General features: G+C 41.1%; 1 protein-coding gene across 1 annotated transcript in view; it reads left to right on the top strand.

Moving 5' to 3' along the window:
- LOC133000036 (cadherin-22) overlaps window positions 1-12,686 on the top strand; it is a 65,702-nt gene that overhangs the window by 27,718 nt on the left and 25,298 nt on the right. Inside the window, exons 6-7 of the mRNA XM_061069892.1 lie at window positions 570-826; window positions 3,771-3,907. Coding sequence (XP_060925875.1) covers window positions 570-826; window positions 3,771-3,907 — 394 coding nt within the window. The remainder of the gene's footprint in view (window positions 1-569; window positions 827-3,770; window positions 3,908-12,686) is intronic.

Raw genomic sequence — 12,686 nt, 5'->3', positions numbered from 1 at the left:
AATTGGTGACCATCGCCCTGAACCGCACCAAAATTAGTAGGTTCTGTGTAAACCTGCTGACAAACAAACAAACTAACCACCCAACAAACAAACAGGGTTGAAAATGTGATCTCAATGGTGGAGGACAAAAACTCCTATTCCAAATTCAATCATCACTCAACGCAAACATGATGCTAGATGATTCTGTCGTTTTATTTCAGCACTGCATGCAATTACATCTTAACATAAAAGCAGAATGAAGAAATGGCTACTTAGTTATGGAAAATGGCCTCCAACAAATCAGCCACTATACCATTTCCAGCCGTTCTACACACATTTCATTTTACATTTCCATTGTGTGTAAAAATGAAATAATTGGTTCAGTTGCAGCAAATGCTAATCTAAACCATCGAAGCCAACAGCAGTGATGACTTTAAAGGTTTTACTTCTCTTTCTGGCATCATGATAACTTGAGGAGAACAATCAACTTGATTATGGGATGTTTGTTCTCACTGGAGTCTGTACTGCAACAATTGCATTCTTTAGTATTATTCTAGTTATACCCTCTGGCCATCCGTCTTATCTTCCAGCATCTGGACTTTGAGAGCAAGCGCACGCACAATGTGGTGGTGGAGGCAGTAAATAAGCACGTTGACCCCCGCTTCGTGGACCTGGGCTCCTTCCGGGACCAGACCATCGTGCGGGTCAGTGTGTCGGACATCGATGAGCCGCCCATCTTTCAACCTGCAGAGGGCACTATCATGGAAGTGCAGGAGGATGCGAAAGTAGGCGCTCTGGTTGGCGTCGTCACTGCCAGAGATCCAGATGTGAAGGATATACCTGTCAGGTAAGATGATGGATGTGAGGCTCTGAAAAAAGAAAATGTCATCATGGTATAATGTCAAATCGAATCAGACTTAGGGCAGTTAACATTAAATTGATGTAAACTGTCCATGCTGATAACACTGGACAATGGCAAGATTATGACTCACATTGGGATTTAAACCACTACCAATTAAAATGGAATAGATAAAGACTCAATGACCCAATAGAACTGACTTTGTACTTCTAATTCAAATTGATATAAAATAGTCAAAAACAATAATTAGATAATTTCGGTACACACCTGCTTTTTACACCAGCAGCTAACCTGATAAAACAAAATATCAGCCAAAACACTGGTGACCGATATAAACAGATATTTAATGAAATTAAATTTGTACTACAAAGTTTTTTGTTAAAATTCGAATTGAGTAACTGCAAGTAATAAGGTGGCTGATAATTTTAAGTGCAAGATCTTTTTTAAACAAAAGCTTGGTGTAGTGAAAGCCCAAGAGAACAGAGAACAGTGGGACTGGCACAATGAATGAAATCGTACAGTACGTCTCTTTTTTCTCTCAGATCACTGTGTGTGATAAAAACAGTATCATCTGATAATCTTCTGTACCAAGGTCTGCGGGTTTATACGTCTTCAGAAGAGCTATTGCGGTGTGAGAGGGGAATACAGATAAGGCCCGAGACAGTCTATCTGACTGAGCACACGCCGACACACGCAGGGCCTGTGCAAATTACCTTGATTAAAAATGCATGAGGCTCAGAGATCCAGGTGTAATAAAGTACAACACAGTGGCAGCGCTGTTGTTCATCTAAGTCTTGGCAGCCCAGAGCTGGAAGAGTGTGCGATATGTGCGTCCGCATATATGACTGAGAGTGTGTATGCGTTTGAGTAGGTGAACGTGTGAATGAGGGAAAGAGAGGGAGGGTGAGCGGTTGGCGAGGAGCCACCTACAGAGCGAAATCAGCCAGCTCATGACTTCTGACAATACATAGCACTGTAAAGTCCACATAATTAAGCCTGCTGCGGGGTAAGAATATTGTGCGAAATATGTGTAATGATATGTAATGTGTGCAATATGGATCTGATCTCCAATATCACTTTGTTCTACAGCTTAAGCAAACTGAAAATAGAACTTGTCATGAAATTCACACCAAAACTCAAACAGGACAAGAATTCAACCGAGCTTTCATTAGGAAGCACTTGTCAAAATATGCTGTTAAATACAGAACAGGAGATTATTGTCAGTTTTAAAGAAAACACACTCAATTCTGTTTTGCCTTTATTATGTCAATGTGGCAAAGGCATGTGTGAAGCAGCCAAGTTTGTATTTCTGTGCCACAGATAGAACTGGTTTGATTCTGACGGTGCAAGATTTTTTGTGTTAACCAGAGAAAGAACTAGAAAAAGACTGAAACCACGGGGATGATGCCAACCTCCACTCCCAGTCTATAAAACCTGACATGTACTGTACTGGAAAGCGATGGTTTATTTTTGTCTTTTATTTATTATTTATTGTGGCTGTACTCTTAATCCAATATCTAGGAAAGAAGGAGAGACAGCACAAGAAGCTGTACAGCACAATTTCAGGTTTGGTACAGGGAAGATACATTTTATTTTCAGCTAATATATTCAAAATAAGTTTAAGTGACAGGTGTAGATATGATCCAGTCAAATCCAGTAACTGCCCTAAATGGTATCATGTAAAACGCAGACAAGGAACTTTAATTTGGTTATGAAACAGTCTGATTTTAATATTGCTGCCTCTTTATGAGATACAACAGCAATTGAGACAATCAAGGCTTCTTTTTCTATAAGCTATTCTTAATGTCTGTGGTTGGGATGTAATACCTGCGAGGAATGAGCAACGCTTTTCGTCAGTCAGGCTGGAAAAGCCAATAAATAGGATGACTGTCCAGTTTCCATACTTTGGTCCACAGAGGCGAAAATCAACGAAAACAAATAGTTCCTTGTAGGAAGAGGGATACATTTATTGCACTTAGGTATATGTTACATGGTGGCATCATGTCTGTCCATGTGGAAGTGTGTTACCTCACGTCAGGGTCTTAGACACAGCAGGGATTGTTGGATCCTTTGATTCTCATGCAAACAGGCAGAAATTAGTTTCAAACCCAGATTATCTTCAGGGCAATTCGTCCAAAATCGAGTCACTCAACGACATATAAACAGGACAAGAGGTTATTCATAAACAGACTGAATTATTTAGATTCATAAATAAATAAAACACAAATGTAAACACAAATTTATGAAGAAACCAGCCATGTAGTGCTTTCTGTAACCCACCAGTTTAGCATATGGTTCACCTAACGTTACCTTTTATATCTACATCGTGTGACCAGCAGTCTCATGAGACCGGGGAGAACGCCGGCTGGCACGTTTGTCAGAGAGGCTGATAATGCCCATGGTCTTTTTTTTTTATCTCTTTACAGTCATGTGTGCATGAATAAGCCAGCTGCGCGTGTGATGAGGAACTAAGAACAAAGAAACCTCTCAGCAGATTTTTGTTGACTCACCAATCTTTTGAGAGCACCAAGTACCCGAAAGAAGGAATGCTGCTTTTGTAGGTTTCTCTCTAAAGTACACAATGAAAATTTAATGTTTGTTTTCCTACCCTGAATAGGCAAAGAAAGACTCAGTATGCAGCTACTTGCAGTTAAGGGACTCGGCGCTAATAAGTCACCGAACCTGTGACAAGTCTCCTTTAAATGCCTTTAAAACATAATTACTTTAGCCAGGTCCCTTCTGTATAGGTTGTCGGTCTTTAGTGCAGCCCATAGTTGAATTAGTTAAAGTCCTTGCGAAAGCCCCATGAAAAAAGAAACTCAATTTACGTCAAAATTGAAATTCCTCTACACTCTCTCACCTGCCTGTCACTTACTACTTCTCCCTCTCAACATCTATAGTACGTCTCACTTTTTCTTGTCTGTTGTAATAGGTTCTCCATCGATCGGACCACAGACCAAGAGATGATCTTCCATATTGATCCAGACTCGGGGGCCCTCACACTGGGCAAGATCCTGGACAGAGAGACTGCAGGCTGGCACAATATCACTGTGAAGGCTGTGGAAGCAGGTGAGTCACCCCCCCTCTCGTTTCATATTGAGCTCATCACGCTGGTTTCCACATCTTCACACTGCCGAGTATGAGTGTGAGATAAATTACCCTACTGTGACATTTTTTTTATTACCTCAATGGCATTTCTGACCGTAGCTGAAAATATGTTGGTTCTTCAATTTGATTAAATCTGAAACTAAATGTGTCTCACAGTTTTGTTTTTGAAATTTTCACTGTACGCGAGAAGTCAAAACAAACCCTCGCAGAAATACACTATAATGTTTACACCAATATAAAAGCAATAGAATAACAACATAATTGATATTTATTTTGATTATGTACAATAACAGTTTATGTACCAGCCATTTGCCAAAGAACACAACAAACAAACCTCGATAATTACAAATGAAATTGTTCAAATTGAAACTATTTGCATTTGTATGAACTCTTTACAGCCCAGCGTTCAGAACAGCAACGTTACAATGGCTCTGACGACTGTTGCACTTTGTCACTGGGGATGATGAGATGTGGCAGACAAACCTAAACTGCTGTGATCTTTAGGCACTGAAGCTTTTCACACATTTTCCAGCAGCGGAGTGTTGTGGCTTTTAGCTTTTAGAAAGACAGAGACGAGGAAAGTAACGCTAATAATAGAAAAAGGTCTTTTGTCGGTAGCTGCAACTGAGACCAAGATACAGGAAGAGGCATGGGGTGAAAACTGATTAAACTAACTAAAGAGTAGGTTCATTGTAAAATATTCTTTATTGCACTGAAATGTACTCAAGGTATTGTTTTTATCAGCATGTACTGATGCCTTTTTGTCTGTGAACCAACCATTGAAAATACTTCCAACTTTGCTTATATCTATATATGCAGAACTTTTACATGATCTGAAAATGTAGATGACTTGTTGTTCTTCAAATTGCTTCACCTCTTCTCAAATCTCTATCTATCAACACGCAAAATAGCTTGTCTGTGGAAAATCTGATCACTGAGCCGGTTTTTAATATTCTGTCAACCCATCACGTCTTGAGTAGTAGCCGTCAATGCTCTTGATTTTTCATTTTCCCGATACCAGGTGGGGAAATACTATCCGAATACAATTTTATCACCAATCGTGTTAAAAGTGGGTGAGCACACAAACACATAACTGAGAATGAAGGAAGAGTTTACAGAGCTTATATCTTTTCTATCTCTTTGGCTCCTGTTGTCATAGGAAAAGAACATGAAGAATGTAATAACTTGGGGAAACTGGGGGGGAAGTTATTACAATATCATTAGAAGTAAACTTGAGAAGGGAGGATGCCTATTGCACACTTTTTCAATCTTACACAGATGAAGTGGTTGTGGGATTGCAGTGAAAGCAGGGGAGATTGCATTCTGCATCTAACTGGTATCCACCATCGCACATGAGACGGAAGCAGAAAACAAAGCCGATTTTAAAATGTCTTCATATTTGTTTGCCTCTCATAAAGCCACAGACTGTGATTACTGCAATAATCAATATGGCCTAAACTGAATAGTAAGCAGTCTCACCCAACACAAACATCAAGACAAAATTAGACTTTCGGAGTCTTTCTCTTTTTTTTCCTTCAAGCTGTAATTCCCAGAGCAATTTGGGCGCTTTTGTGCTCGCCGTCTTTGTGCTTGGCATTATGTCATAGGCACATTTTAATGTTAATTGAACATTTAAAGCGTCCCTACTCCCCCGCCCCCCCTTCCAATATCAGACATAAACACATGCCTGGACTTGACAGATAAAGTCTCTCACATTGCCTCCCAGTTAAAACATCCGCACCGACAGAGTCCGTGGTCAGCACCGTCAGGATTCCCGTCCGCGGTGGTTCTTTATCACCTGGTAGCTCCCGGAGTCCCGAGAGCTGCAGATGCACAGACAGGAGACGGAGATAGAAAATAAAAGAGAAAAACAGGGCCACAAGAGAGGTGGGAGTGGGATTGCGGTTAGGATGCATATTGTGAAGAAGCTTGCTGGAGTAATTTAAGAAAGAACCTCATTTTCTCCACAATGGTTTGGATTTTATTTATTTTTTTGTTGGGTCTCTCTGCTCATTAAGGCTGGAGAGCCACAAGGTCAACTTGTCTGAGCGCATTGTTAAAACCAGAGTTTTGCAGCACAAACCTTAATCATTCCCCGAGTCCATTACCGACCTCTGAACTGTTGCGTTGCCGCCGCATCAGCAGCGGACAAGTGACAACAGCTTCCCCGACAGCTCTTCATGTCCGCGCCCTGGGATTAACCGCAGACACACAACTGCAAGAAACACACAATACGTTCAGCTCGTGTGTCTGTGTGCTACGCGCAGAGGCTTTATTTCGAATGCAAGTACGAGCAAACTCCAATTCTTCCTGCAGACATTGTCGGTGCACAAGAGGACACGAGTAGTATTCGTCATCTTTCCAGAGAACACATGAGCTCCATAGTACAGGAGAAGTCTTTAACTGCCCCCTCACTAGCCAGGGTACTTCCTGACAAGCTTCTCCATAGAAACATATCAGGATTAGTCGAGTGACACATCATTTTCGAGAACTGATAGCAAGTATGATATCACCTCGCAAAACTGTTTTTTTTGGGGGGGGGGGTGAACACATCACCCTGAGGGCAAAAAGATACCGAAGAAGCTGGAAAAGTCTTTATCTCTTGCACTGTTGCGGGGAAGACATTTTCCACAGAATAAGTTTTCTAACTTTTCTATGACAAATAAATGCACACCAAAGAGCAGAAGGGAAAAAGCCAGACCCATTTGTGGAGTAGAAGATGTGTGGTATTAAGCTAGAAGTCGAGATGGGAGGACATTTGCTAACAAAATCTAGATGAGAGGATGTTATTATTATTTTTCTCAAATCCTGCTCCACAGAGGGTTGACAGTGCTCTGCTCAGAAGAATAATTTAGATGCAAGCGCAGTGCAAATGTCAATGAGGCCAGGGAAACATAATAATGTGTAATCATGGAGCAGAGGTTGCGACCTGGCTGACATTTTTCTGTTTTTCTGAATCTCTCACCAGTGAACATAGAGCTCTACTGCGTATTTGTAGAAGTAGAAATCCAGTTTGCCTACTGAACAGAGATTTTGATTATCGGCTACAGCAGTGCAACTATCCAAGGTAGACTAACCATAAGTAGGGACATTGTGAAACAGTGTCTTATTCATCTGTAGAAGCCACAAGACCGTACGAAAAACGTGTTTTATTTGCGATGCCAAGGAGAAGAACTACATTACCCACAATCCTCATGTGTCGAGCCAATGTCTTTGACTAGGGGAGCTCGCGGTTACCATGATAATGTTTACCACAACTATGAACATCACGTTGGCTATGACCGTCTACAAACTGGACATGATCGCCACGTGTTACTAGTACTATAGGTGACGATACTACGAAATGCCATAAACATACATACGAGACACAAACTATTGCAACACAATATTAATACCCAATAGTATTTCAGAAGAGGCGCGGAAAGGTATAATTTGTGCCTTTTTTCAGTGTTTTTGTTCCAAATCAACATTTTATTGTCACGATTCGTCTAGTTGCTGGTCGGTCGGCTTCCAGGCTTCAAACTCTCTTTCTTAAGATCTTCTGAAACAGCAAAAGGGAAAATAAACAGGACATTTACTTCAGGGAACCAGAGCCATTCTAAAAAGTGTGCGGCCACTGTTACACTCGGTTGTCTCTGTAGTTGTCGAGCAGGAGGAGATCCTGAACAGTGATGTGTTCTCCTACACTCGCTAAGTTTATAACTAATCTGTCAAATAGCAGTCGTGCATCGTGTTTGGTACTAAGTGCTTGTGGGAAATTCCTGGCACTCAAAGCCATGGAGTTATTAAGTTGTTGTATTGCTCCCAAATTATTGTATAAATGGATCCTTAGACACACCGCTGTCATCGGGGTTATTTAAACTTTTTTTTGTGTATTTTTTTATTGATGTTTTTTATAGATTCGTAGCCTCCGCTGGGATAGATATAAAGTCTACTTTTTGGTCGCTTGCTTCATTATCTGTTCATTGATGATTCGTACCCCACTCGGTGAATTTGAATGAAACACAGACTTGACACATCCGCACTGCAGTGCAGCATCTTCATGATCACACCGATTACCCTCAATACTCATTTGACAAATCTATGTCGCTCCAACGTGTCGGCACACAGAGACTCTCCCTGGCAGGTTAAGAGGATTGCTCGTAGCTAACGGGGGAGACAAAGACATACTTAAATCTTCAGAAATAACATCTCTTGATTACATTGATGATAGGAATGAATCAAATTTACCCTTGACATAATTGGAAGTGGCTCTAATTCCTCACTCGACTTGTTTCCAAAAACACTTGAGAACTAAAAAAAAAAGCAGCAGTGAAGAATGAAAAAACATTTTTGAGGAGCTCAGATTCATTTTTTTGAGTTTTTCTCAGAGAACTCCTCCACCGGCAGTCAGGCAAGTCGTCCTCCAGTTAGAAAAGAAGTGGAGTCAGCAGGAATTCAAAACAGAGTCTGATTCTAGAGGTTTGGGAAATGTATTCATGGGAAAGTGTAACCGTGACACATTTCTCAGTTTTCAAACAAATACGTTGTTAATATCCTCTCTGGAGAGGACGGCTCTGACAGAATCAAACACGTTTTTACAGGAGTGAAGTTGACAAAAAACAGACTCTTTTTACGAGATACGATTACAGTGAACAAAACAAAGCCTCACTCGTGACTTATCGAGACTGTGTGGATATCATAGGGGAGCAGATAGATTAATGCAGTTTACAGACCTGCGCTTGACTCAAGAATTAAATTTTTCCTAGTGAGCCCATGTAAGAATATGGCGCGATAATTTCTGCAGAATTCCCTGCGAGTGAGTTGGGGGTGTTGATCACTTTTCTTACACACGATGGGCAAGAAACTGAAAAACAGAATAATAGAAATATCTCAGGATGAAAGAAGAAGGCCGTCCACGCAGAGGACACTGGTTAAGATGTCGGAGACAATGAGATTTGAGAGCTTTATGATAATTGATGTTCTGTAAATAAAAGCGTGTGACTTCTACAGCCGACTTTTTAACGTTATGTCCAATCCAATCCTCACCTGCCAGAATCATCAAAACTTGCAAGTTTGTACCTGAACTGTCCCTGAAGCTAATGCGGAAGGTTTTTCTTTAAGGACTAAAGAAATGACCCAAAACTAAATTGTGTCAAACACTGAAGACTATGTCACACAATTTCACAACTTAATATGCATTCGGATGAGGTCGAATGAGAATTCATAAATAATTTCTCTGCAAAAGTGTTATCACAGAGCAAACATCACTTATCTGCCTTGATGGTTTTGTCAAGATTGTTTGCATCGGTTTTATCCTACAAGGTTGTTGTTTTTGTCATGGAAATAAATGTAAAGCAGCTGACACAGAGAATCCGTTTTGAAGCGTATTTCGATTATATTATCCTCGGTTTATCAGATATGTGTGTATTCCCAGATGCTAAGCTTGTTTAATCTTTATAGTGGTGAATATTATTTTTTGTTATATTTGCTGGCTGACTATTGTCATGAAAATGAGTGGCTCTCATTGTGCATGAAAGCCAGGGGACTGAGCTCTTTTCTCCTCTGTTACCTTGTGTGAGGGCAGCCACAGATAAGAGCATAAATCAGCAGCAGCTCATTTGAGCTATTGTTGGCATTTTTTGTCTTCGATAAAAGGGTAATTGTTGAAATGTATTAAGGTTATTTTTTCATAAAGCACGCACCATATGATTTGCCCAATTTCCAGAATGTTACATTAACAATTCAGAGTGAAAACACTTGAAACATGCTGTGCTTATCGTTTACAGCCATTGCTTCTTAAACACACAAAGTACAATGAAAGTCATTTTGGTCAGACGCTGGTAAATCTGTGTAATTTTGGAACAATATGCAGTTGAAGACAAACGAGCGTAACACTTCGGAGCCCCTGCGACTTCATGGCTGGGCCTCAGGCTCAGGAAAGAGGCCAGAAGCAGACACTGTTGACTACAGCTGCGTTTCCATTTCCCCCCCTCCTGCCAAAAGTGACATTTTAAACCAAACTCTTTCCTCCGGCGAAGGAGGATGAGCCATTCGGTCACAAGCAGCATGACACCCCCGACACAAACCGACACGCACATGGATGCATGCAAAGACATGCGCGCACACTCTCTCTGTGTCTTCCCTGAAGTTATGTCAGTGTAATTCAGTGCCTGAAAGATCTACTCTAGTCATTCTGAAGGATTTGCAACAGCTGGTGTGCGCCTCACAGATGCAGAGCGTGCCAATAATCTGTTGAAATCCTTTTATTCTCCTTCTCTATCTGAAGACAGATTTAGAGCAGCGCCACTTGGTCCAGATGATTGAACCTGTCTCACTGAATAACTCCTTTTTTCCCCATGGAGAGAGTTTTTCAATGGGTAGGAAGGGTGGGTGAGAGGGGGGGCGGGCATCCTCACATTGTTTCATCTGTTTTCAATTCTGGGATTTGAAATGTAAAATGTGCAGCATTCTCGTGATTGCTGGTTCTCATTCTGGCACAGCGGGCACGGCGGCATAATGTGAAGACGAAATTAGAAGAAGAAGAGAGATATCTGGCGCTGTGAAGCTCTCTGTACATTTATGTTCTTGCTGCTCCAGCAGAAAGCAGTCAATTAAAACCCAGCATTGATGTGAGGATTATGCTATTAGTTGAGACCAGCATTCTCATTAGCTGCTGTGCCACTGTTGGACGGAGCTGTGTGGTGAGTGAGGGAGAGAGCTCCTCCGCCATAGTCTGATGATCATTGCCTTGAATTGCTCTCTCTGGTAAACTTCCTCTTCTTCTTCTCTCCCGCCTGTGGCCCACCTCTGTCAGCTGTCGACATCTGCCGTCAGTTCTGCTCATAAAGGGAAGAAAATCATAGAAATGGTCCCTTAAAGGCATGAATGAGTGTGCAGCGGGAAGTCAATCAATTCAAGCCAACACATCACCTCCTCGGGTCTTGATATCTACGGTATAGGACAGAAATATTAAAAAAGAAAAATGCTGTGAGGACAAATAAGAGGAAAAGTAATTATTGATACACATTTGTGACATTGGTGAGCAAAAAAATTCAGAACTCATGAGGGACCAGTCTCCAGGAACATTACAAGACCCATGTAAAGTATCAGGTGGGAGTTTTGTGACTTCTTACAATGACACAGCTGATTTTCTGAAGGTTGCTGGTTGATTTAAAATTTGCTGTCCAAACAAGTCATTAGTTGTGTTGTTCAACAATGAAGGGGCTCCCTTCCCAATGTTAACTGTAATAATAATGTTTCTCTAAAATAACCAGTTAGTTGTATTGCAGTTGCCTACATGTATTCAAACCTTTGTAACAGGGATCGCCCACATCCAGTCGTTTTTTTTATGATTTGTATTAACTTGTTGTTTGGGTATTTAGCTCAGACGTACCTTGGTTATTTTGGCTTTTAACCTTTGGGTTCAGAGGATATATTGTAGCTACCCTCAGTCACAGGCGTCAAACGGTTTCGCCGACTCTTCTCTTTTAGCTGATGCCAAAACACCAAATCCTGCCTGGTTACAGTGTGAACTCCGTGCTAACATCCAGCTGCAGGGTAACATCTGCTCACGAACCAGCAGGGACATTAACAACTGTCCTTGATTCTGCCCATCACTGTTATGCTGACTCACACAAATCATTGTCATAGGTCGCTGAGACAACTGACAGGGTTCTACCACGTTTACTGACCTCCTAGTGAACTCAGTAACTTCAATAACAGTTTAACATTGACACTAGAACCCAACATTGATCATGTTACCCAGTCCATTAAAGTATGTTTTCAAAGGTCTGTAGATTTAATAGATTCAAGGCTTTTCCAGGTCACCACCACATTTATCCACTGGCAACAGCTTATCCACAATTCATTAAGATTGCAAATTCTAACCTGGCATCGCTTAACATCTCGATTGTTTAATATGTAGTGACCGTGTGTCAGTGAATGTGAAGGTGCTCATTCTGAAGAGTGATTTAACTTAGCTGTCCGCTATATTTACATAATTACAACAATTTCAATCCTTCAGTGGAGTTCTTTTTAACTGCGAGGATTTATGTGTGTTTTTTCCATCGTCGGTGGGTAATTGCGAGCGGCTGCATGTTGCTGCCTGTTCTGTGGGGTGCCACTCCGATGTGTAAACTGGGTGGTGACAGATGCGAGTACTCATTTATTCATAAGCTGTGTACTCTAATTAACCAGGATATCCAGACCAACACTTGAAGCAACCACATCACTCATTTAACACTGTGATAATGCTCTCTCTCTCTCTTTTCTATCCCTCTCCAACTCACATTCGTGCAGACACATATAAAGATACACTTGGGGCCTCGGGCTCCCGTCTGCTCTGTACATAGTGTTTTATGAGTAAAATGGAAAGTAAGTCAGACATTATCAAACGATTAAGAATGTCGGATTAAGATTCAAGAAGTCAAGTTAAAGTGGTTTCTCATTGTACTAATTGTATAATCTTTTCCACTCCCACGTTTACATTCTGGCACATTAAAAAAAATGTCTTGAGAGTGCATCCTCCTGTTTTATCCATTTAGAAACGGCGTGAGACGTAAAATTACAGCACTGCATTTGCAATTTTGTCAAAAGCAGTTATTTGTGATTATCGCCCTGCTGAGGTGCGCCTCTTGCTCTCCGACTATTAAACAGTCATACACTGTAGTGTCATTATCGGATTGTGAGAACCCAGAGACAGAAATGGATTCCTCGCTGCCATTTCCACGTCACCCACTGCTGCCAGAAAGTGTTATTC

The sequence above is a fragment of the Limanda limanda genome, chromosome 4 (genome assembly GCF_963576545.1).
Source record: "Limanda limanda chromosome 4, fLimLim1.1, whole genome shotgun sequence".
Taxonomy (NCBI): Eukaryota; Metazoa; Chordata; class Actinopteri; order Pleuronectiformes; family Pleuronectidae; genus Limanda; species Limanda limanda.
Note: the sequence above shows the minus strand (reverse complement) of the source record. Positions and strands in the feature narration are given on the sequence as shown.